General features: G+C 37.3%; 1 protein-coding gene across 1 annotated transcript in view; it reads left to right on the top strand.

The window, feature by feature from the left end:
• Window positions 1–660: 660 nt before the first annotated feature.
• Window positions 661–25735, top strand: part of LOC107205350 (mucin-5AC-like) — a 38093-nt gene continuing 13018 nt past the window's right edge. Inside the window, exons 1-31 of the mRNA XM_015629669.2 lie at window positions 661–766; window positions 2697–2768; window positions 3688–3747; window positions 4681–4942; window positions 5948–6062; window positions 6530–6620; window positions 7020–7132; window positions 7631–7847; window positions 8191–8316; window positions 9321–9438; window positions 10193–10331; window positions 11653–11763; window positions 12159–12228; window positions 13022–13159; window positions 13263–13427; window positions 14543–14637; window positions 15605–15731; window positions 16275–16530; window positions 17153–17202; window positions 17795–17895; window positions 18024–18175; window positions 18702–18840; window positions 18938–19051; window positions 19338–19517; window positions 20026–20265; window positions 20878–21034; window positions 21645–21773; window positions 22118–22259; window positions 23484–23527; window positions 23622–23828; window positions 24683–25731. Of these exons, the coding sequence (XP_015485155.1) occupies window positions 694–766; window positions 2697–2768; window positions 3688–3747; window positions 4681–4942; window positions 5948–6062; window positions 6530–6620; window positions 7020–7132; window positions 7631–7847; window positions 8191–8316; window positions 9321–9438; window positions 10193–10331; window positions 11653–11763; window positions 12159–12228; window positions 13022–13159; window positions 13263–13427; window positions 14543–14637; window positions 15605–15731; window positions 16275–16530; window positions 17153–17202; window positions 17795–17895; window positions 18024–18175; window positions 18702–18840; window positions 18938–19051; window positions 19338–19517; window positions 20026–20265; window positions 20878–21034; window positions 21645–21773; window positions 22118–22259; window positions 23484–23527; window positions 23622–23828; window positions 24683–25731 (5052 nt within the window). The 5' untranslated portion in view covers window positions 661–693. The remainder of the gene's footprint in view (window positions 767–2696; window positions 2769–3687; window positions 3748–4680; window positions 4943–5947; window positions 6063–6529; window positions 6621–7019; window positions 7133–7630; window positions 7848–8190; window positions 8317–9320; window positions 9439–10192; window positions 10332–11652; window positions 11764–12158; window positions 12229–13021; window positions 13160–13262; window positions 13428–14542; window positions 14638–15604; window positions 15732–16274; window positions 16531–17152; window positions 17203–17794; window positions 17896–18023; window positions 18176–18701; window positions 18841–18937; window positions 19052–19337; window positions 19518–20025; window positions 20266–20877; window positions 21035–21644; window positions 21774–22117; window positions 22260–23483; window positions 23528–23621; window positions 23829–24682; window positions 25732–25735) is intronic.

The raw sequence follows: 25735 nt of genomic DNA, 5'->3' as shown, positions 1-25735 counted from the left end.
TCAGAAGGGAAACAGCTGAAATAACCCTAAAATTGACCATGTGAGGAGTCCTTCAAGGTAAGGGCTATATTACTGCCTTGCCAACACAAAAGGATTATCATTGTATACACCTGTGTGGTGCCTGACCAGTGGGATAACTGCTCACCTTAGATGGCATTTGATTTCTTCATTTTCACAAGCAAAGTAGCTACACAGGCAGGTGCAAACTAATTTAAAAAAAAAATAAAATTGTATCAGGTGGAACTTCTTCGGGGTTTTTTGAGAAGCTAATTATCATCACTTGCCCAAGGGAGCAAAATAAAAAAATGTGTGAAGTAATTCAGTCAAACTTCCTGCTCAAAAGTCACACAGAAGTCTCTTAAATTGTGTTTATTCCACAACAAACAAACATTTGGGAAGGCTAAGCCTACGCAAAAATTCTTCTTGCTCATTTCTTGACATTTCATCAAAAAGACTTGTGGAAAGAATACTCCTCCTAGAGTGTAAATACCTCAGGGAAAGTCAGAGCATCCTCTATTTACCTCTGCACCTGTAAAGGAAAATGAAAATGTCTGAAGCCCCACCTTTTAAGAGCCTTGTGAAACAGTCTGGGAACTGAGCCAAGTTCTGCTCTCTCACTATATAAGACTTGGGAACAGACAGGTATTTCCTCAGAGGCAGGTTGTTCGGTGGATTCTACCGGACTTCCAGAAGATGGGTAAAGGTGGTGGGACACGAATACCACTATGGATATCAATACTAACCCTGGTCTTCATACAGATCAAAGGTAGGACGATTCACTTGCTTGGCATTTTTACTGTTTTAAAGAATTTATAACTTGCTTTGGAGTTTGAAGCATTTTTTTTTTTCTTCTTGGCTTTGTGAAGTTAATGAAGCTGTTGCCTTCATGCAAGATTTTATTTTCTGCTTAAAATACTTTTCCTCCTAAGAAGAGAAAATTAAATCTTTTGAAACTATCATAATTTTTTTTCTCCAGTTGAAATCTGGAGCTGCTCAACTGCATTGAGTGGAATTCCCTCAGAACTCACGTTTCTACAAAAATGTTTTAAGATTGCCATTTACCTTTTAATGTCCATTTCAAGGTGGTATAGCAATTGTAAATGTACAAACCAAAAGGTGCAAGGGTACCTCTAGAAAGGAATAAATCAGTTGAGGTGTATGTCTGCATGAATTATTAAAGACTCTGTTTATCAGCTGATGATAGAGTATTGAAAAAAGGGAGAATTTTACTTGAAAATCATCAGGCAAGAGATTTTAAAAAATCATTTAGTCTTGCTTATGAGGTTACATAAAAGCTTAGCACACAGAGTTGGTTTGCAATGGGCTGAAAACAAATGGAACCACTATAAATATTCTGAGGACACTTAATAGTCACAGATGGATAGATATCTCTTTAATTATTTTTTTTTCTTTTTTCACCTGATAATTTTCCTTTAACATAACAACAGTGTTAGCTTCAAATGTATTTTTATCTCAAGTGCAGATCCTATTGTATGTTTTCATATTTTTTTTACTCCTAGGTAGTCCCATAGTAACTTATGTTCAGAAGTGTCAGTGTCAAAGAATAGCCTGTGACAGGACTAGCTGTAGCATTAGCACCACATGCAATGACAGCAGGGATCTGCATGTGGCACGAGACAGAGCAGAGCCACACAGCACGTGGAGAGAGAAGCTAAAAGCTGTCTGAGGCTGGGCACTGAAGGAGCCCAGAAGCACTGAATGGTTCCTGTCTTTAAAGCGGGCACGTGCCCTCTAAGGCCAGCTGCAGACCCCCAGCTCTTTCCCCAGGAGGGGACTTGCAGGCTCCCTGCAGCTCTGCTTTCAGCCTTAGCCCCTCTAGTGGACCTAGCCACAGACAGCCCCTGTGAGCTGCAGCAGGGGGTGAACCTGCCCTTGCAGCTTTCTCTGGCCAGAGCACTCTTCACCTCAACCTGCCCCCTGATGAACTCTCACTAAACAGTGGATGGAAAGCCCCTCTGGCCCCTGTGGATATTGTATGTATTCCTATTCTGATGCTGCAGTGGAATGGAACAAAAAATAGTTTCTCTGCTTTGGGGCAAAATCAACAGGCACAAATGTATCTGTTGGAAAGACCTATTTCCTTCTGTGTGGTGTGGCTTTTGTATTTATTTTCCTTCTGTGGCCTATTACAAAGAGTGTTTGAAACTATAATATACAGAGTAACTTTGGCTTTGACAAAGATCAGACTTCTAACCCTAAAGTGAATTCTTCCCGTACAAAAGGGACTTATTTTAAAGCCATCTAGCTAGGAAAAAGGTTTTACTGATGCTTAAAGCACAGAAAATCCAAGAAATTTAGGTCCTTTATCTGAAAAGCTTATAAGGGAATCCAGGGGTATACTACAACAGAATAAGGATCTGCTCAAATCACCACTGGCATGTTTTTGATGGCTTCCCTACAGTAATTTAGTAACCAAAAAAGGAAAAGTCTGAAGGAGTGATGTTTGGCCGTCATTGTTGTATGGGTCCTGATGCATCTTTGACCTTCTGCACGCAAACATATCATTGATGATTTTTGATATACCGCGTGTTGCATGTTTAAACAGATAAAATTGAGACTATATAATGATTATATAATGAGATTATATGATGAGACTTATATAAATGTGACTATATAATGAGGAAACTCGAAGAAATTAGACACTGACATTTCCTTTACTGCTCTTCCTGATGCAGTTCAAGCCCAGAGTGGTGAAAAACCAACAAAGTCAGAGTATGTTTCTCCATCTCTCCTGCAGCGACAAAAATGTAGGTATTTTTATGCTGATCTCTTTCTAAGGTTTTGTTCCAGAAAAAAGTAATAAGTAGTAAGATTACTACAATATTTTGATTCCTAGCTAAAATATACCACACACATTAAAAGAGAAATCCTCTGTGCTATATCTCCAGTTCTCAGCCAGTCTCTGACTGCTCTAAGCTTGAGAACTTTCTCTGAGATCTGGCCCAGTGGATCTGCTCTACTGATATGATACAGTTATCTAATCTTTAACTTCACGAAAGGTACATAACTTATATCTAAAAGTGTATTTTCAGAAGAGGTGTGTGTTTACATACATATCACCGAGGTACTTGATAGTAGGTAATAAAAGGCCCATTTTTTTTACACTGTGTCAAGATGACTGTATTACTCACAAGAAAATAAGAAAACTGTAAGTACCTTAAACATTAGAATAATTATGTACTACAAGATCATGCATGGCACGTAATTGGATAGTGCAAAATAAGTGTGGAAGGATCCAAAGCTGACTGGTGTACTAGTGATGACAGGCTGAAGTAGATGATCATTAAATCTGCCCTGCAAAACGTGTGCCACAGATTATTTAAATATAGCTGTTGTAATCACTATTACAATACAGAGCTCTGAGGATCATATTTCTGCATTTGAGTTCAGAGTATCAGGGCCAGCATCAGATAGGAGTCCTGAACAAATGATGGAATAAAGTATTGCAATCTGTGTAATTTAGCTGTTAGTGAAATTTATAGAAAGACAGAACACAAAGCATTATGTATAAACCACCAATAAAACCTTGTGAAAACTCTCCCCTAGAGCACAACTAGTAGTAGGAAAAACTAATCACTAAAAAGACTAAACAATCTCCACCCATGTTTTAGAATTTCAAAAAAGATTAAACTTGGTCATTTTTTTGTCCTTTCTATTTTCTACCAGCTTTCAGCTCCCAAGGAGTGACAATCATTCCACCTTTTCAAAACACACTGAAAGTAAAGTGTAAGTTAAGCCAATGTCATGGCTCAGACATCTGTGCTTTTGTTAATGACAAAGATCATGGAGCGACTGAAAAAAATCAATAAATTTATGTAAGGTCCTTTAGCATCATAAAAAATTAGCAGAAAGTTAATTGATCAGGTAATCTAACTGTGAATCCAGTGCTTTGCCTCATTCTTTTATGGTGCTGTAATATATATATATTATATTTACATGCATACATATTGTACATGCTTTTCCCTAATATTATGTATATTTCCAGTAAAGTGAGGAAAATATTAGTGTGCTGAAAACTGTCAAGACAGCTTATCTAGGGAAATAAGGTACAATTCAAGCAGGCTGAGTGTAAATGTGGAAGGGGACTGGGAAGATAATCAGGGATATTGTGGAGCATGCTTGCAAGGAAAGGAAGACTGAAAAGAAAGATTTCTATAATGGGCAAGGGGAGGAGCAGGGATCAAGGTGATGTGTAATTTTGGCACAAGAACAACTAGGCATACGTGGGATGGAAATGTGTTTTGGAAGATGTTGACAAGAGTCTTCCAGCCACTTAGAGGTTGTGGGTATGAATGGCTTTCCCAAGTAAGAGTATCAGTAAGTTTTAAACTTGCTTTAAAATGGTTTTATGGTGAAACTTTAGGACTCCATACATTTAGAAAAAGATTTATAGGATAGGGAAGTCATCAGAACTAGAGCACTGGATCTAGTGACCCAGGAGATCTCTTTTGATCCTAGGCCCTATATCCCTATGCAAAGCTGATTAAGCACAAAAAGCAACTGAACTAAATAAATAAATAATGAAAAACAAGTATCTTGACGAAACAGAGGTAAGAAGATGAGCTTTTTGGACAGAGGCTGGTGAAAGAAGCAGGAGGGAAAAAGCATCTACAGTGAGGGTATTACAGAAAATTCTTACTGCTTATTTTGAATCCACAGCTGGCAACCCCTCTCACAATGGCCGTGTGTGTAGCACATGGGGTAACTTCCACTTCAAGACCTTTGATGGGGACATCTTTTACTTCCCTGGGGTCTGCAACTACATCTTTGCATCCAACTGCAAGTCTCCCTATGAGGACTTCAACATCCAGATTAGGCGTGCAATGGTGGAAAATGCTACTGTGATCACTCATGTCATCATGAAGCTGGAAGGAACAGTGATTGAACTGACCCCCACTTCCGTCCTGCTTGATGACAAATTGTATGTTCCTACCTTGTTCCCAGTGGGCTCTTTGAGCAAGTATCCCTTTCCCTCATCTGATCTCACATTGCTCCCTAGCAGTGGGAGGGCTCAGGTTCTTACTGAAGTAGTAACAAAAAAAGAGGGCTTGAGAGCAAGCTAAGTGCCACTTTTACAGATTATCCCTGTGGCTGTTTTGTTCCGATGAGCTATATCCAATATGCTGTCCCACTGCTACAATAGGGACAATGCTACTAAGTCTATAAGCTGCATTCTTTACACCCTTGAAGTTAGTACTTTCCATTAATTTTACCACAGCAGAATCCCTGAGAGGAATTTTTGACAGCTTTTGCTCTTGTGCTGAACAGTGTGTGGGAAAGCAGTGATGGCTCTTCAGCTTGTACCTGAATTAATTTAAAGTTATCTGTTCTGGAAATTTTCTATCTATGTAGCAATTGTAGCACTGACTTTGACAGAGGGTGTGACACCTACCCAAAAGGCCAGGTAAATATTTGGGCAGCTATCCCGTAGTGAGCTGTCCATTATGGCAGCTATGTACAGCGAACTAGTCTAAAGGTTATCTTGGGTACAGCTTCCTGATTGGCACTCATGTCACAGAAAGCCTGGAGTCTATCCCTTTAGCATCAAATGCTTCAAGGTGTGCTTCAGCAATATCCTGAAGCACACTGCCTGCAAAACAGAGCCTCCCAGCACTTTTGTGAACAATACAACCAGAGATATATGCTAACATTTTACCCAGCAAAACACCCTTAACAGAGACAGCCAAAAGGAACAACAGGGAAAGCAAGGCTGATCCATTTGCACAATGAGAGGCAATTGCATAGGAAATAGATAAAATATTACAAACCTGTGTTGTCTGCAGTAGTTATTGCTCTAATTTCTTCACAGATACATGTTGAAAATTCTGAAAGAGAATAATAAAGGATATCATTGTGGGCATTCAATGGATATTCTGTCCCTACCCTATTTCTGTCCCTACCTTGACTTATGATGATCTTTTCCCAGGGTCCAGATGCCCTACAGCCATATGGGAGTCTTGATAGAGAAAAGTAATAACTATTTGAAAGTTTCTGCCAAGTTGGGACTGACTTTCCTTTGGAATGGACATGATGCCCTCCTGGTAAGAAAACATCCAAAGCACAGAAGAAAGGCTGTACTTTGAAAATAGTCTGTTTACACCTTTGCAGTATTACAGGCAGGCAGGCATTAGTTACTTTTGGATTTGTGTCCATTTTTAGTGTATTCTTCTGTCTTCCAGTCTTCTCTCAATTTCCCTTTATTTTCCCCCCACCAAACTCAGCTCAAAATCAATAGATTCTGAATTATAATGTTCCTACCTCACAGTGAAGTACTCCTCAGATTCCAGACCTGGAAAAGTATTGATGTTCACAACCCAGGGCTAGGATAAGAGTGAGTTTTCTTGGTCAGCACTGACCATTCCAATGGTGCCTACCTTGTTTTCACACAGCACAGTCTCCACAACAAGCATATCTCAAATTTTGAGTACATGAGCAATACTGGCATAGGCTGTGCTCCTAATCATCAAGACTGCCATTTCTATAAAATGCCTCTTTTATTTTTTTTTAGGTGGAACTAGATAAGAAATATGCCAATCAAACTTGTGGACTTTGTGGGGACTTCAATGGAATTCCAGTCAGCAATGAATTTATTTCAGGGAGTAAGTAATAAAAAGCATTACTAACTACTGGTGGTTTGGGGTTTCTTTTTTTTTTCTTCTTACAATATACTTTAATATAGGTTGTGGGTTGTATTAACTGGAAAACTGGGGATACTTCTTTGTGTATTCCTGTGATGTCAGTTGTGTCAAGTCAGGACTTTAAGATATATCAGACTGCTTCCATCACTGTTAGATATTTTAAGACCTTCCACACAGAAATTTTTACTTGTTTTCAACAGTTACAATCCAGTTCTTTATCTATCCTGTTCATCTTTTCCCTTTCATATTATAGTGATATTATCTGGTAATCACAGTTCATGTTGTGGCAGGTAGTGTCACAAAAGGAAACTCAGAGAAATCAGTAAGCATTATTCTAATATTTGAACTTTTTTTTTACAGAGACAAAACTGACACCCATACAGTTTGGTAACAGGCAGAAGATGGATGGACCCACAGAGCAGTGTGATGATCCTATTCCTCCTACTACTCTGATGAACTGCTCAAGAGAATTTGTAAGAACCACTCTCTCAAAATTTGTTTTCTCAGTGTGAATACATCCTCTGTCTTTGGAGAAAACTTTTTAGAAAGGGAAAAAATAGGGTATGAATATGGCTCAACTGTAGGTCTCAAAAGAAAAATATTCTAAATTTCATGTTGTATTCTTTGCTAAAGTGAATGCCAAAAATTTGCATTCCCCTTCTACAAGAAGATGCTATATTTTCCTGAAGGAGAAATTTTCTGAGAATGTCTTAATATAAAGAAATTATATAATACTTTGGAAGTGACCTGAGGTGATGGTAATCAAGGATATGGAAGCTACTAGAGTTATTCAAAGGTGGTTATTCCATGTGGTTTTGCCCTGTTGTTATATTTTTCCTTAAATATCCGTTTATGGCTACTGTTGAATGGGTTTCTGGACCGGTCAATCTTTGGTTTGTTCTGCTCCATGCCTTAAATTTAGTTTCATGTTTTCTTAACACTTTGTTTACCTTCTCTCTTTTCCTCCCTAGGCTTCTATCTGTGAGGCAGTATTAACCAGCAAAGCATTTACAAGTTGTAACATGCTTGTGAACGTCCAGGACTACATTGAAACTTGCATACAAGACCTGTGCCACTGTGACAGCTCTATGGCTGACTTCTGCATGTGCAACACCTTTGCTGAGTACTCCCGGCAGTGTGCTCATGCAGGTGGACAGCCCCTGAACTGGAGAACCACAGACCTGTGCCGTGAGTATCTTGGGAAGGGACATCCACCTGTGCTTGTTACACACATCTAGCAAACTTCAAATGTGTGAGGTTTTTCCCTGAAGAAGACGGTCATTTAAAAGTGCACACAATTATCATGAAATCAGTTTTAACCTGGTCGTGTGCAAGATTTTGGGAATATGGAAGTTTAGGGGATTTTGCCTAGGGGATTTTCAATATAAATCAGAAAATCTATAATGTTTCAGCCTCCACTTGGATCAGGATACCCTGTCATAACTTGACACAAAACAACCTAAATTACAAATACTGTTTTCTCAAACTTTTAAATGAAAGGTCAGTTTTATAATACTCTTTCTACTTTTAGCCAAATCGTGTCCGTTCAACATGCAATACCATGAGTGTGGCTCTCCCTGCTCCGACACGTGCAGCAACCCAGAACGATCCGCTCTTTGTGAAGATCACTGCACAGATGGCTGCGTCTGTCCTCCAGGCAAGCTCATTTCCTGCCCTATTCTCATAGCCAAACCCCCTAGAATACTCACCTGTACACACTTAACAACCTTCATATTCTGGATCAGTCCTATCACATCATTAGTGCTATTATCATTGAAGTAATAGCTGCATTTCTCCCCTGGATGGACTATTTCTATTCAAATTACTAAATATGCCCTTTTAAACAACAGATGTGCTTTATATATATATCTTATATATATATATGTATATAAAATGACTGAACTGATAATAAGATACATTGCTCCTGTCAACAACAGTGGCTTCTGTTCTCAGCATTCAAATTCAGTTCACAGAAAGTACGAAGTGTTTAAGCAGATTTTGTCTGCAGGCATAATGCCTGCTGTTAGCAAAGCTGCATCTGATTGCACAAATGACCAAATCCTTCTTGTCAAGTGTTGTGTGTCTAAACAACAAGGAACTGACAGAGCACTAGGCAGAGTGTTAGATCTGGTGCTTCAGAGAATTACACACAAGAACTGCCTATCAATGCAAGATAGATGTGTTCTCTCTGTGCATGTTCTGGGTCTAAATTTTTCTTGCTGTTCTCACTGTGTATCACAGGAACCCTTGCAGCTGTTCTGCCCAGTCCCATGATGTCTCAGAGAATTCACCATCACTTGTTTCTGTAGTAGCACTGACTTCTCTAAGGCAATCCTCTCTCTCTGGGCATAGAAATATTTACTGTTCAGATATGTCCATGGTTCATATTCAAATGGTTCATCTATTCCATTCTAATAGTTTTAATACTAATTCCATTTGACTGAAGTCCATAGCAGAAAGGCATTTTCCTAGAGGTCTCTTTTGATCATGCCAAGATTTTTTGATAGACTTCAATATAGCCCTTCAATTTCTACATAGCTTGTATTCTATCATTTTAAAGTACAGAAGAAATGGGACATAGTCTCAGGTATCTGCTAGATATGTGTTGGAAGGCAGGTTCTGCAGTGCACAGAATAAGTAACAGATCCTTTCTTTTCCTAGGAATGGTGTTTGATGACGTTAATGGTGCTGGCTGCATTCCCCGCACAGAATGCCACTGTACCTATGAGGGTGAAACTTATGCTCCTGGTGCCTCCTTCTCATCTAAATGCAGATCATGGTAACAAATTTTCTCACTTTTTGGTGTTTTGGGTTGGGGGTTTATTGTGCATTAGGTGAATATTTACTGATTTCCCATTAAAAAACAAATGAGCAACTACTTACCAATTGAAGTTCCATAATTACTCTGCTTTAGAGGTTACTTTCATGTCTGTTTTCCCTTCACACTTGGAACAAAAATTTGAGTTTTTGAACAGGTGCTTCAACTTCAAGAAATATCAGTGAAAGAAGATAAAGTCAAATACCAGAGGTGTTTAAAAATGTGAATTAGTGTTACACCTTTTTAGCATGGTATGGTATAATGCTAAGATGCTCATTTAAATACTAGGGAGGACATGACATTTGGGACATGTTGCATTTAGATTGGGAGACCACATTTAACAGGCATGCTTGACAAATATAAAAGATATATTTTTAATATTCCTATAATTACTGAAGTATTACTGCAGAAGTGTATGCAAGTGTACATAGCTATTTATTTATTTTTCCAATAAATATTTGATATGGATTACAAGTTCACCAGGACTGAATTATGTCCAAAGGCTAGAAGCAAACAACAATATGTATAGAAAATTATCACCTTAATATTAATGTGCCTGCCCCATATTTGTCTGAGATTTCAAAGCAATACTGGATTCTTTTGCAGGATGATCAGTGTTTCAAGAGGAAAATTAAGGCATCATCTGCCTTTATTGCTTTTTTATTTGTTTTACACTTGCATTACCCAACGTTACTGAATGCCTCCTTCCTTTCAGCACCTGTGTTGGAGGTGAATGGTCTTGTGTCACTCAGTCGTGCCCTGGGACTTGCAGTGTTGAAGGAGGTTCCCACATTTCAACATTTGATGAGAAATACTATTCCTTCTTTGGAGACTGTAGTTATGTCCTAACCAAGGTAAAAATGAGTCAAAATCCTTGCTAAAGAAAAATGTTTTTATTATATATAATCTTAATGAAAACTACTGGCAATCACATCAGTTTTCTGAATCTCAGAGGGTTAGCATGGATTGAGGGTTAACATCCCTAAATGGATTTAAGGAGATTTTCTGTTAGAGTTATACTAAATAATATTGTAGTATTTTTGTGTTCTTTGAGAATTGTTAAGATTTGCACTGACTTTTTGTTAGATTTCAAAACCATAGGTGTATTCATTTTTTATTTTTACTGGATGACTAAGGTGAACTATTTTTATAAGGACTTCATGTTAAATAAAATCTGTTCTTGACATGCTAAATCTGAATGTGATGAAGAAAGAGAATCATAAAATCTAAGAAATGAGCTAGAATGATATGATTTAGAAATAGTCTAAATCAATGAAATTTTTTGGTAAGATTCACAAGCACTGCCTTGATGAACAACAGTAGCATAGGTCAGACTTGCACGTTAAACTCCTCCTTTGGGCACCAACATGTAAAATTAGATTCTCAGGGTCTCTGAAGGCAGAGGAAAACCTCTAAATTTGTACACAAAAGTTTAAAAAGCCTCAGAATGTAATACTGAATTTCTAGATGGCTGTAATTCTGCATTTCAGTTGTCCTCAATTTAGTCTTCAAAATGCCAAAAAGGTGATAAGACAAATTCAGAATCACAGTCTTCTCTGAGTCTTTCCCTTTTGTTTTGGCCATTGGGCCAATTTGAAGATGGCTCACAGAGCACACTCCTGTGAAAATCAGAACTGAGTCAAAATCTGAATCTTTATGCAGTAACTTCCTGAATAATAACTTTAATTTCATTTTGCCCTGTGAGAGGATATTTAAATCCATATTTTCTACCTGTTAAGAGTGTCCAAATCACCAGGGTCTTGAATACTCTATTCAGTGCAGAAGACATTGGAAACAGTCTTTACCTGGTAAACTTCATAACCAGTGGGCAAGAAAGGCACACCTCCTCCTGCTGTAGCATATTAAACAGGTATTACCATTAGCAACTAGTCTTCCTAATGCATGAGGAAGTTTTACTGTTCAGGTTAATATGTTCTGAGTACTGCTTCATTGCCAGAAGCAATGTACAGCATCCAGTGTGCAGACTGCATGAATGCCAGCTTGCTTGGTGACTCTAGACATATGTTAGCCCACATGAGCAAGAATAAATGAAACAAACCATATATTAAAAGACTCACTTTATTAAGAATTCCATTTGCATGTGAACATTTTTGAGATAACTATATTTCAATATAGCAAATCCTTTTAACAAGATCTCTTGTTTTCTTCTTCAAGCTCTGTGATAGCAATGAATTCACGGTGTTGGGGGATATCCACAAGTGTGGCCTGACTGACACTGAGACATGCCTCAAGGGTGTAGCCATCAGCTTAAATGGAGGACAAACGGTGAGCAGCAAGTGTGCACCCTTGACTTCCTCTAGGGATGTTCCCCAAGATTAACAGACAAGGCAAATGTCACATAACAGCACAGACAAGAAATTTGCACTGCCTTTTTGTTTTATCTCATATGAACCTCATTAAAAGAAAAGTTAAGAATAAAGTAAGCACATTAAAAGAGATCTTAGTATCTTCCTGTTATCTAAATAACTTATGGTTTTTGCTTTCTTGGACAGTCAGTGGAACAAAGTAATAATGATTAAAGAAATAGGTACAGGCATCAGAACATCATCATAGTATCCCTCCATTTTTTCCCCCTTTATCTTGAATAATATCGGATAGGAAACATTTGGAAAGTATTTAATTTATCTGCTTGATAATTATTATTTTTTTCTTGTGGACAGAACATTGTGATCCAGCCTTCTGGGAGTGTATTTGTGAATATGATCTACACACAGTTACCATTCTCAGCAGGTAAGTTCCTTTGAAAAACTTCTATTTCTCATTTTTACTTTAAAATGCTATTAGATGATTTAAACTAAAGCCAAATTGTACCTCTGATTTCACTGCAGCAAACCCAGAGCACTGCCGTAGAGCACTGTCTCCCATTTTTATGTAATAGGGTTTGCCTATTCAACACTAATAATTTTAGCGACAGCAGGGTTTAAATTTAGCAATATCTAATTAGTTCAAGCAAATAGTGTTATTGCACACTTTCAGATCCAAATATTGTCATATGAGAGGAAAGAAAAATTCTGACATGCAACTGAACTCCAATTTCTCAAGTCATTTAGTTCCCTGTGTTCCTCTGTCCTTGTTCTCAAAGTGCATTCATCACTGAAGTTTCTCACACGCCAGTTCCTCTCAAACCCTACTGCACCTGAACACAAAGCAAACCATGAAAGGACAGAATAGGTCCAGCCTGGACTCTTCAATTAAGTAGTACTATAGCATTTTCATCAAACAAAGGCAACCTTTTAAGTAACAGCAGAAGTGTATGTCCTTCCCTCATTTTATAAAACACCTGACAGAAAGTGGAGGTTTTGTATACATTTATCGCTTAGGTGTTTAGGTTAGACCATTTTGGTTCTGGATTTGAGATCCTATAAGGATTGTTTTCCCACCAGTTCTTCAGAAATTAGGATCATATCAAACACAGCTGTGGAATTCCTTTACTATCCCTCTACTATATTGTTCCTATAACGAGCAATTAATTCAAATGCTCGTCTCTAATGAAATTATAACTATTTTATTCTTCTATCCCTAGCAAATGTCACCATCTTCAGGCCTTCATCTTTCTTCATAATTCTGCAAACAACTTTTGGTCTTCAGCTACAGGTTCAACTTATGCCTTCAATGCAAGTTTATATAGACCTAGACCCATCACATAAAGGGCAGACCTGTGGTGAGTGACCTTGACCTAACAACTGCCTTCACCTGTACCCGTACCTTCAATCTGTACCTGTCATCCTGTAGGAGACTTGCACAGACCATCTGCTTCCCTCTAGGTCTCTGTGGAAACTTCAATGATGTCCAGACAGATGATTTCAAAACCACCAGTGGTGTGATAGAGGGCACTTCAGCTGCCTTTGGCAATACTTGGAAAACTCGGGCTGATTGTCCTGATGCCAAAAATACCTTTGAGGATCCCTGTACTGTCAGCATCCAAAATGGTAAGCTCATCAACCTCTTCTATTCTCCTTTAAGATGCAAAGAAGGAATAAGCTGCACCACCAAGCATTTAGCCAAAATAACAAAAGTATTTGCACACGTGTTGCTCTATTGGGAATGGTGAGAAGAACGACACAGACTCTCTTGTGAGTTGAACAGGAGAGTTCCTACATCCCTCAAGGTTTATTACCTCAGATCTTCTTTTATAGACTGATACATGAAAGTACAGAAAAGTAAAACTCCTATTGGTTAGTGAACTAACACATCACCATCATTGGTCAGTTGGGTACACCACTGCTTGACCTTCTCTTGCAAGAAAACAAGAAACTGACAAACAGCACCTGCAAGGCTGTTTCTATCTCTGAGGATTGTTTTAATTCCTCCTTATGATTTCCCAGGCTGCTTTCTCAGGTGAGACTGAGAAAGTTATGCGTCCTGCTATTCCACAGGCACTGTGCTCCCTGCTTCATAGTTAGCATCCATACACACGCACACAATTTTCCCCAGTTGACATTAGAAGGCTTCAATTAATAAATAATACCTAGAAAAATATTTTGGACCTTTAAATATGTTCCTTTGGATCGAGACGGCAAGTCAATTTACTTAAGGGAGACTGGAACCATGCAGTGTTATTAGGGATTCATCCCTGGAAAGGGCTGATTGTCACATGGGGAAAAAAACTGCCTAGCCCCCCTGAAGGCTGTGGCCCCTTCCACTGTTAAACTAAGAACCAGACTTAAACTTCAGAGATTGAAAGCATTCAAGCTCCATTTCAGCCAACAAAATATATAATTCTTGAGTATTCACAAGCTGCTCTTTTCTGAGATGAACTAGCATGGTTTTAATTTACAGTACAAACCTTCCTTTTTAAAATTCACCTAAGGGTATCTTTAGTTTATTCCATGACACTTATCATGAATTAGAGAACCTTCAGTTTATGAAGAGTTCATATTTCTGCTTAGAGGAAGTGAAAGACCGTGTGCCTCAGCAAATGCAGAGCTTAATTATAATATAACATTAAGCTTCTGCTTCCCCTGGAGGAGGTATAATTCCATTGAGACAAGAGTTTTCCAAATGGAGTGCCACAGAAATCCTTACCATGTTTTTCAATTCACAGACCAGTATGCTCAGCACTGGTGTGGACTGCTCTCGGATACCACGGGACCTTTTGCTGAATGTCACTCAACAGTGAATCCAGAAGTTTACCAGAAGGTATTTGTCTCTAACCTCATCTAATACATGAGAAAAAGACTCAGATTTCTGATACTAACACCTGAGATAATTTGCCAGTCATGAGGAGATGCATTCATGATGGTACCTTACAAGCCAAGGGTTCATTCTTATCTACACAATATGAAATTTGTTCTTTTGTGAAGATATGTTTCTTTCCATTCCCTGGAAGATAAACTTGCAGGTGTATTCCTTCTGCACCTATTTTTAGGTGCAAGCTTAAAGACTAAATTAGAAGTTTGGATTTGCTGGCAAAGGATAAAAATTGTCCTCTCTGAGAGGTACAATGAAAGCTTTTGCCAGAATCTTAACTGAAACTTTAATTCTTCTGAACTGCTCTCAGAAGGATTTTGCATATAAGCAAGGACAAGGCAACCAATGTGCATAAAAAGCAGCAATGAGAATTAGACAAGATGTGAACAAAAATATTCCAGGGGTGATGAAATGCCGTAACAGACTCCCTGGGTACTTTAGAAAACCTTCCTGTTATTGGAAATTTGTAAAATTATGTTCAATAAACATCATCTAGAATTAACAATATTGTATTATCCCTGCCCAGCATAGAAATCCATCAAATAACTTCTTGTATTCTTTGTTCCTCTGCTGCAGAGAGCCCAGACTCTTAAACATAAGCTCCAAAAGATGGGTGGCATCAAATAATCTCTATTCTAAATATATATGACACACTGGCAATGAATTTGAAGTAGTTGGAAAACAGCCAACACATGAAAAAAAGAAAGAAAAAATTAAAACAGTGGACCTCTGATTCCTTTTTTTCACATAAATAACCTCTTTTGAAAGAGGTAAATGAAAATCAGGCATATGTTTACTTATACATGTGGATTACACTCACTTTAATCTCTTGTGAACATAACACTCTTAAAAAATTGCAGAGTGCCATGGCTTTGACATGACATTGTGATGATCTCATGTCATCCTCTGTTCCTAGACCTGTATGTTTGACACATGTAACTGTGAGAAGAGTGAGGACTGCATGTGTGCTGCCCTTTCCAGCTACGTCAGAGCCTGTGCTGCAAAAGGAGTTCTTCTCACTGGATGGAGGAGCAAAGCCTGCAGTAAGTTTTACATCCCTTTGCCTTATGAAAATGATTATCCAGAAGGCCCCACACAGCAGCTCTCAGGGATTCCATAGTAAACTGTGTTAAACTAGGTTTAAGTATAGCATTGACTTTCAAGAAGCTGAGGAAGAAAGGAATGCTATAAAAGACAAACAGGGAGAAATATGAAAAAGAGGCTTTGTTAGGTTACTTACTCAGAACCATCAGAAAAAAACCTGAAGAGTGATACCCTTGCAATAGGAATAAAATAAGTAAGGTGTTTCTCAACTTAGTTTGACAATAAGTATAAAAATAGCATAGAGAAAGAAACACGCTGTCTTAATATAATTGAACTTTGTTCTTTAACTTGGGCAAAACATTTGACACAGTCATAAGGGAAAATTTTGCTTTAGTACTACAGAAAGTGATGCTGCTGGAGATATCAGTAAAGCATAGGTACATACAATGCCATGTTAATCATATATACTTTATCACAACTACTTTATACCTATATTGATTCTTGAATTAACAGCAAATGTAACTCACTTTCTTATTCCCAAGCAAAATACACCACCTTGTGTCCGAAGTCCTTGACGTACACCTACAATGTCAATTCCTGTCAACCCACCTGCCGGTCTCTGAGTGAGCCTGATGTCACGTGCAGCATCAAGTTTGTCCCAGTTGATGGCTGTACCTGCATAAATGGAACCTACATGGATGACAGTGGCAAATGTGTGCCTGCTTCTAGCTGTCCCTGTTACTACAAAGGAATGCCTTTGTCTTCTGGAGAAGTTGTTCATGATAACGGTGTTGTCTGGTAAGAGATTTGTGTTAAAAGTAAATACATATATGTAGGCAATAATGAAACCATATAAATGTTATGACATCAAATGAAATTAATTTCTATGCCTGAAATTTTCACTTAAAAAAATCATAGCTTCAAAAATTCTTAGGGCTACCTGTGTTTGGAAGATTGTACATAAACAAGTATAGGAATTCAATAAACAGTCCTGTGGTGTGTCAGCCTTTGCTAACAGCCAAACTCCTACCCTGTCCCTTTCTCCGTGCCTCCCTTTCTTCCTTGCCTCCACACATGTTTTTCTTATCCATGACTGTAAAAGGCTTGTTCCATGGTGAAATATGCCTGATGATCTTGTTACAGATTATTCCCATTATGATGGGAATCTGAACTATTCTGAAGGACAGTTTTAAACCAGGCATATAGACAGAGCAAGCATTTATTTCAATAGAATCTACTTTTGTTTTGTTATACTCTAATACAGAACATTAATATTTTTGAAATGTGCACACTATTTGATAAAGGACACATTTTATTTGTTCTGTCACACAGTAATTTTTCATTATTTCAAGTTCATTGGGAAATGGGCTGAAACTTAACAAGAAAATGTTAAAAAATATCCATTCCCTTGTTTTTATAGCACTTGTGCCTATGGAAAGCTGAGCTGCATTGGAGAGAAGCCTGAACCAGGTAACATATCACTTAAGTTTTTCTTTAATTCTCCCTTTCTGTCTTCACTCTTTTAATTTCTTTCCTTTCTTGTCATAATGATGCAAACTGTACAAATCTGAAATTAACCAAGAAAATGAATTGAGAATTTCTGTAATGTAGAGGACATTCTCAATATAAAGAAATACCTTGCAGGTGTCTGAAACAAGTTAGAACCCCCTGGTTACCCAGGGTAAAAGGATACTTAGTCAGCTCACTCAATGTGAGGGGAAAACTATTCACATATTAATTCAAATGTAAAACAACCAAACTAAAAAAACCCCAAACAAGTAAACCAGGATATTTATTATCCTAGTTTTTTTCTGTCTTTATGAAAGGAATTGTTTTATGAAGCTAACTAAAAATTAATTTTATTGAATAGTGCAAGCAAAATCACAAAAACCGGGAGAATATGAGATCAAAACATCTCATATTTTGGTTTCTTTCTCACTAAAGACATCACATTAAGGTACACATAATTCACAAGGGAGTATTTCCAGGTTTTTTTCTTGGAAACACAAAGATACAAGTGCATGGTTGGTCTCACTTTTCTCATGGCTTTCCTCTCTTTCAGTCTGTGTGCCTCCCATGGTTTATGTTGACTGTGGCAATGTCACTGCAAATGTGGTAGGAGCAGGATGCCAGAAGAGCTGTCAGACTCTAGACATGGAATGTGTAAGTACAGACTTCTTATACCTAGTTGAAAGCATATTGCTCAAGATCTCTTTTACAATTACCAGCTACAACTGGACTCTTCCAGCAGGGAAATGTTTCAAGACACGTTTTCTTTATGGTCCTTACAGTACAAAACTCACTGTGTCTCTGGCTGTGTATGTCCTCATGATCAAGTGTTGGATGGTAAAGGTGGCTGTATAGCTCCAGAAGACTGTCCATGTATTCACAATGGGAATTCCTACAGTCCAGGAGAATCAATCAGAGTTGGCTGTAACAACTGGTAAGAGCATATTGAAAAATAGTATTTTGGGAATAAAAAAAAACATTTTAAGCTCTAAGCAAATAACATAATTTCACTCTAGCAGTATCAAGATTTCTAGGAAGGAATCCTGCATAAAATTATCCACTTAGTACCTAAAAAGCAAGCTTTGTCTAATTTTTCTCAATGGCACCACCCACAAATTGCAAGTGGTCAGAAAAACACTATGATTTTGATGTTGTCATATTCATTCAAGTCAAAAAGTCTTTCTCTTTCTTCCAAATAAATCCTTCCAATTAATAGATCCAACAGGATCTGGAAATATGAAAGAACTGGTGTTTTCTAATGCATATGATTCATTACATTATTAAGTAATATGTCTTTGGATAAATTCCAATAGTTCTTGTGCTATGCTGCATTTTTGAGAATAAGCAAACCTTATTTTTTCAGTAGAATCTTAACACGTTTAAAAATACAGAAATGTACCTATATTTATATTGTGTGTTTGTCTGGTTTTTACATTTGGAGTGATTTTTGTCTTGTGTAGCACATGTAGAAACAGAAAATGGCAATGCTCTGAGGAACCCTGCCTGGAAACATGTTCTGTTTATGGAGATGGGCATTATACCACCTTTGATGGCAAACGCTTTGACTTCGAAGGAGACTGTGAATATGTTCTGGTCCAGGTAACAGAGTCCTGCCTAGGTTTTTGCTCTAAATACCTTGAATTTTAGTTATGAACATGTAATATAGTTAACAGTGAATATCATTCTTGTATTTCAGAACTACTGTGGTCAACAAGCTATGAATCAGGGAACCTTCAGAGTCATCACTGAGAACATACCATGTGGCACTACAGGAACTACCTGCTCTAAGTCTATTAAAGTTTTCTTGGATGTAAGTATTTTCTTTAAGTTGTGCCAGAAGGATGAAACATGTGGTCCCAGATAGACTGCATAGGAGAAGTGGCCTCCAAGATAATGCAAATGTGACTCGACTTTTTAGCTCTCTGCTCTAAAAAGCAAAGGAGGGAACTCTGCAGAGAAATTTCTTAACATGAGCTTGTTGAATAGGATCCTTTTGATGATAATATTATTATTTCAAGAAGTTACTGTCAATATACAAAACAACAAAATAGGTGACTTTTTAAATTGGCCTCTAAGTTTTTCTTCTCCTGTCTTAGAACTATGAGCTGGTACTCAGTGATGGACACTCTGATGTCATCCAGAGGACACCTGGAGGAAAAATGCCATTCCAAATCCGTTCCATGGGCATCTACATGGTGGTTGACACTACTGTTGGTCTGATACTCATGTGGGACAAGAAAACCAGTATATTCATCAAACTTAGTCCCAGCTTTCAGGTACACTTTAAAAGTGAAAACATGTATAAAATTCTGCAACACTTTCCTATTATCACTCAAAGAAAGAGGGTGGAAATTTAGGCTGTAAACCAGAAGACTGTAGCCAAAAGAGCAGAAATCACATATTGTTATCCTTGTTGTGTTGACTTAAATTGTGTACTATGCAGTATCCTTAAATTATATTATTCAGCAATGGCATAACAGCAACTTTATCAGTAGTTTTCTTCATGAAAAGCGCTCACTGAAGAGACATATTTAGGATCATCTAAAACTACATAGCTCAGTACTTAAAACAAAACCCGTCAGTCTACTCCTTCTTCTGAACAAGTTAGAGACATCTCTTCATGAAAAGGGTTTTATGAAAATGACCAAGACCATTACTAAACAGGCATTAATAATCTTATTTAAGATGGTTACATAAGACTCATCCTGAGGTCTGTTACTCTTAGATAGTAAGAAATTGCACTTTATGGGATCCTTGTAATTTTGTTTGTTTATCCTGATGCAGGGTCATGTGTGTGGACTTTGTGGAAACTATGATGGCAATGGAAATAATGACTTCACTACTCGCAGTCAGTCTGTGGTAGGAAATGTGCTGGAGTTTGCCAATAGCTGGAAAGTGTCTTCGAGTTGCCCAAATGCCAATCGTACCCAGGATCCATGCTCTGCAAACCCATACAGGAAAGCCTGGGCACAGAAGCAGTGCAGCATCATTACCAGTGAAGTGTTTGCAAACTGTCACTCACAGGTAGGACAAAAAATATAGTCTTAAATTCTTGACAAAATGTTTACATCCATTTTTATGTGAAATAGATTAAAAAATACTCTAAAATACATTGTGTCATGATTGACAAAGTAAAGGTAGACCAAGTTCCTACACAAAGACTGCATAGGAATATTTTCACTTATATTTTCTCAGTTTTTGTCTTGAGCAAGTATACTAAAGAAATTGTTTGTTTTGGTTGGTTAGTTAGCTTGTTTGTTTTTAATAGAAGGAACAACAATAGATCTCAAGATACATTTATTTTCTAATGGTATCATTTTCTACTAATATAGAAAAATATAAAAAATTTATGAAATAAATATCAGCCACCTGATATGTATGACTCTGTGCTAGCTTGTAGTAATTACCAGTATTTTGCAGTATTTACTGTCTTCAACATCAAACAGTTCTTAATTTTCCAGCTTACTAGCAATAGCTTTGCTCTACATTTTCCTCTTGATTTTTCAAAGCATTCTCATGACTTCTTTTCCTAGCTTTGTCACATACAGAGCTATGAGTTTCAGATATCTTATCCAGTTATTTTAGGACAGTGCAAAGAGGACAAGGGTGTGAAAACCTGAATGTTTTTTCCATCAGGTTGAACCAAATGAGTATTACCAAGCCTGTGTGGATGATGCTTGTGCCTGTGACACTGGAGGAGACTGTGAATGTTTCTGCACAGCAGTAGCTGCCTACGCTCAAGCATGTAATGAGCTGGACATCTGCATATCATGGAGAACCCCATCCATTTGTCGTGAGTTTTAACCCACTGCTTTTTTAAGGGGTTCAGAGGGAAAGATAACAGAAGGGGAAAAAAGGAAACAAAGTAGAACAAGAAAGGAAGGATAAAATTGTATTTCTAAGAGGCACAGCTGTATGCTTAAATAGCAAACAAAACCAAAAAAAAAAATCCTAAAAAACCCCAACAAAGCAGTTGGGTAAATCACTAGAAGACAATCTGTCTTAGTAAAATGAAACCACAGGTAATTTTACAAGTGGTGTGATTAGTGTCTAATTAACTTGACAATCATGATAGAGTACTGGTGAAATATGATATTTTATTGCACTGCTACCTGTCTACATCAGGCTCTATGTAAATAAACATTAGTGCACACTAGCTAAGATCAGTGTTTCAGTCAACTGATTTTTCATGTTTAATGTGTAACTCTGTTTTATGATATATATATATTTATTGCTGTTAAAAGGTTTTAGAGCAATAACAATTGTATTGTGTTAGCAGTAAGACAATATATTGTTTACCATCTATGTGATTATGCTGGTCCCACTGGATTTTTACCAAAAAAACCCTGAAAGAGTATAGAGCTAAAACATCAAATAGATTTTTCTGACATTTCTTTTTCTAGCTCTGTTCTGTGATTACTATAATCCACAAGGGGAATGTGAGTGGCACTACAAGCCATGTGGAGCACCTTGTATGAAGACCTGCAATAATCCAAGCGGGAAATGTCTTCATGAGATGAGGGGTTTGGAAGGTAAACATAACTATGCATATCTCATTCTACTTGAAAGGTTAAAATGCAGTATAGTGAACGAAAATTTTATTATTCAGTGTATGACATGTTTTCACTAGAAATTATAAGAAGATATTTTCTAATTAATATTGTATTATTGTATTGTATATATCCTAATGGATTACATACTTGTTTGGAGTGAAGATGAGGATAAAACACTCCAAAGCATAATGTGCAATCAAAGGAACAGCAGTAAGAGGGTCTGAAATTCTACTTACTATGTGGGACATTTTGGGAAAAGCAGATATGAGTGTAGAGGTACTTATGAAAGGCCTAGTATCAACTTGATTTTCTTTTCATTGCAGGTTGCTATCCACAATGTCCCAAAAATAAGCCCTATTTTGATGAGGAAACCATGACCTGTGTCTCTAATTGTGGTTGTTATGAAGATGGAAAAAATTACAAACCAGGAATGGAGATGCCTTCAAAGCAGAATTGTGAATCATGGTAGGATTAGAAAAGAATTTTAAAAATAGAGTTTAAAATTGTGGAACATAATTAGTTTAATGTGTGATGAATTGTTTGCCAGCAGGAGCTAGGCCAGTCAGGGGCTGATGAACAATGTCTGATTTCCTTCCCAGGGAATTAAATGATAACATAGTGAAATATTTTATTATCGAGAGATTAGTTTACTACTTATTTTGTATATTTATTAAAGTCCTTTTAAGTAGTTATTATTATTAAATTAAGTGAAAACAAGCTGAAATTATTTCAGTTAGAGAATAGTCTGAGAATTTTTAAGAAGATATCCCTAAACTCATGTGAAATTCATTAGAAATTAGCAGCCAACTCATCTACATTGTTTTGAGCTTGTTTCTGTTATTGCACTGGTACTTGCAGAATTGCAACAGTCAGCACTTATTCTCATGGCATTACCCTGTGATATAGTGCTCCCAAGCCTTCTGTAAGGCTTAAGTACAGAATTAGCAAAACCAATTGTGAAGCAGTTGTCTTAAGATACCTTTAATGTAGCTGCACTTAAATATGGTAAGCAGTGCAATCTGAATAATAAAAAAAAAAATCTTAAGCCAAAGCCCATTGGAGCTAAACCAACTTCCTTGGCAGGTTTTGCACTTCATAGATGCCTTTACCTATATCATCTAGGCCACTAACAGCACTAAACCTAACCCATTAAATACATATCTAAATTTCAGTTTATTCAGTGTGTAAATGTCCTTAGTCCCTGTAAATAAATACATCAAGATTCAGCTTTTAATTGATAAATTGTGCCTAAAACCAGGGTTCTTCTTGCATATTTTGGAAGCCTAATGAAAATTCACTGTGTAGATTACATCAGTGTCCATGGTAGTGATCCTTTGTATATATCCTTGTAAATATACATTTACTGAGCTTTTCTCTTCCAAAAAATAAATAGACCTGTTGGGGAGATGAGAATATTTCAAATCATCCATTTCTCATCTGTTCCTGAAAGCACTGGTAGGGATGCTGCATGTTTTATATGCTGGCTCAAAGAAGAGCTACCTTTCTTGCCAGAGAACTTGTGAAGATGCCTAGTCTGAATGTACAGCAGAAATTACTAACTCAGAGAACACAATCATTTTACATTTAAACACACAATGAATAACAAAGGCTTGATAGAAGAGAAACTAAAACAAAAAAATGTCATGAACCAGTATGCCCACACTCATAACCTCTTTTTCTCTGTTTCAGTGAATGCACAATTCATGGCAAAAAATGCAGATATGATGAACATGGTATGTTGATGAAGTCATTTCTATATGGATAAGACACATTTAGGGTACTATGTGTTTCAGATAGCATGGAATAACATCCTGTTTTAATCTACAGAATGTGTCTGCATTTATGAGGGGCAGAAATACAACTACAACGATGTGGTCTACAACACTACAGATGGCACAGGATGGTGTATTGTTGCAACCTGTGGTCCCAATGGAACGCTTCAAAGATTTATCCATTACTGTCTCATCTCAACAGCACCCACAACAGCAACGACATTTCACTTCAGTTCTACACCACCTACCACTACTTCCACAGGTACATCCTTTGTAGCCCATTAGGGCATATTCTCTTCTTTAGTGAGAAAAATAGATTTTACAATATTAAGTGGATTGCTCGGACATTGGCATTGAGATAATGAAATTTTGGTTTTTAGGATTCCTGTACAGCATTCTTCAGGTTGGGAATCTCTAGTTACTCTGGGTGTATGTTGAAATCAGTATTGAGTATAAAACATAAAAGTTTTGAAATTGCAGAAAATATCAGGAATTGCTGGAATTCAGTAGCTATTTTTCCATCAATTTAGTAAATGACAGTTGACCTGCAAAAGCTCTCCAATCAATAAATGGTTTCTTAAGATCACAGCTAAAATAGAAAGTGTAGGGATGCTTGAAATGGAGGAGCAAAGAATAAAGTGAGGAGTCAACTGATTTGGAAGAAAAATGTAGCTGTGGATCTCAGTGCATATGCTAAACTCTTTGCACTGATTGAATACATTCCAGAGAGACTAGTATATAATGAAGCAAGACAAAACCAAAGCAAGTTAACACTGAACCAAACACAAAACATGTGAGAGTTGCTTTTTTTCCAATGTGTATAAATTAGACCTGAGTGTTATTTCAGCACCTTGTAACACATAATTTGTATTCTTCTTGGAAGTGGCAGCCTGTCACTACATTAAATTGCAGAGTGGCTGATTTTTTTGTTTGTTTCGTTTTTTTCTGTTCTACAACAAATTATATATATAATAAACGAATGCTAATAAACTACAGGAGCATAATGCAAGAAAAATGACATTAGGAAAATTGTCAGCCCAATTAAAATAAGAAAAAAGATGGTATCCATAGGAATTAATTCTTAATTTCATTGTCTCTTCCTTTTATCCTTTACAGTGTCACCAACTACATCAGTATGCGTTCATGAAGTCTGTACATGGTCAGAATGGTATGATGGCAGTCTACAGACCCCTGGCTATGATGGGGGAGATTTTGAAACTTTTCATGATTTACAAGCAAAAGGATACGAAGTCTGTAAAGCTCCAAGGGCTGTGGAATGTAGAGCAGAAAAGTTCCCTGATATACCACTGAAAGACCTTGGCCAAAAAGTAGAATGCAGTACAGAAAAAGGGCTGATATGTTACAACAAGGATCAAATTTCAACAATGTGCAACAATTATGAAATCAGAATCCTCTGCTGTGTTTTTGTACCATGCTCTTCCACAACGCCTCTGAGCACATCAACCCAGGTCACAACTTCAGCTCAGACAGAAACAACTACTGAAACAACATATTCAGTTTCTATGGAGCCTACAACATTCACAACTTCAACTACCGAAGAAACAACAACCACAACTAAAATGATGACACCTGTCACCACATCCCCTTCAACAATTCCTCTTTGTTTCAAGGAAAAATGTTACTGGTCAAGATGGTATGATGTCAGTTATCCAGGGTCAGGTTACAATGATGGAGATTTTGACACCATTCAGAACATAAAAAACAAAGGATACAAAGTATGTGAAAATAGAAAGGATGTGGAATGTAGAGCAGTACGGTTCCCTAATACACCATACCCTCTACTAGAGCAACACATAACGTGTAACACAGAAGAAGGGTTGAAATGTTACAACAAAGATCAACTGCCACCCATCTGCTATAATTATGAATTAAGATTTAAATGCTGCATAAATATAAGCGTACCATGCGAAACAACCCCTGAAAGTGTTACTACAACAACAGAACCAACTACAGTTTTCTCAAGAACAACATCCAAAAAAGGACCAACAACATTAAGTCTACAAACAAAACACAGGACAACAACTGAATACACCGAACAACCAAAAACAGATTACATACATACCAGAATAACATCAAAACCAACTACAAAAAGAACTTACACAGGAGTAATAAGCAGCACAACACCAAAACCGACAACCACCTCCACCA

This window comes from Parus major, chromosome 5 (assembly GCF_001522545.3).
Source record: "Parus major isolate Abel chromosome 5, Parus_major1.1, whole genome shotgun sequence".
NCBI classification, from domain to species: Eukaryota; Metazoa; Chordata; class Aves; order Passeriformes; family Paridae; genus Parus; species Parus major.
Note: the sequence above shows the minus strand (reverse complement) of the source record. Positions and strands in the feature narration are given on the sequence as shown.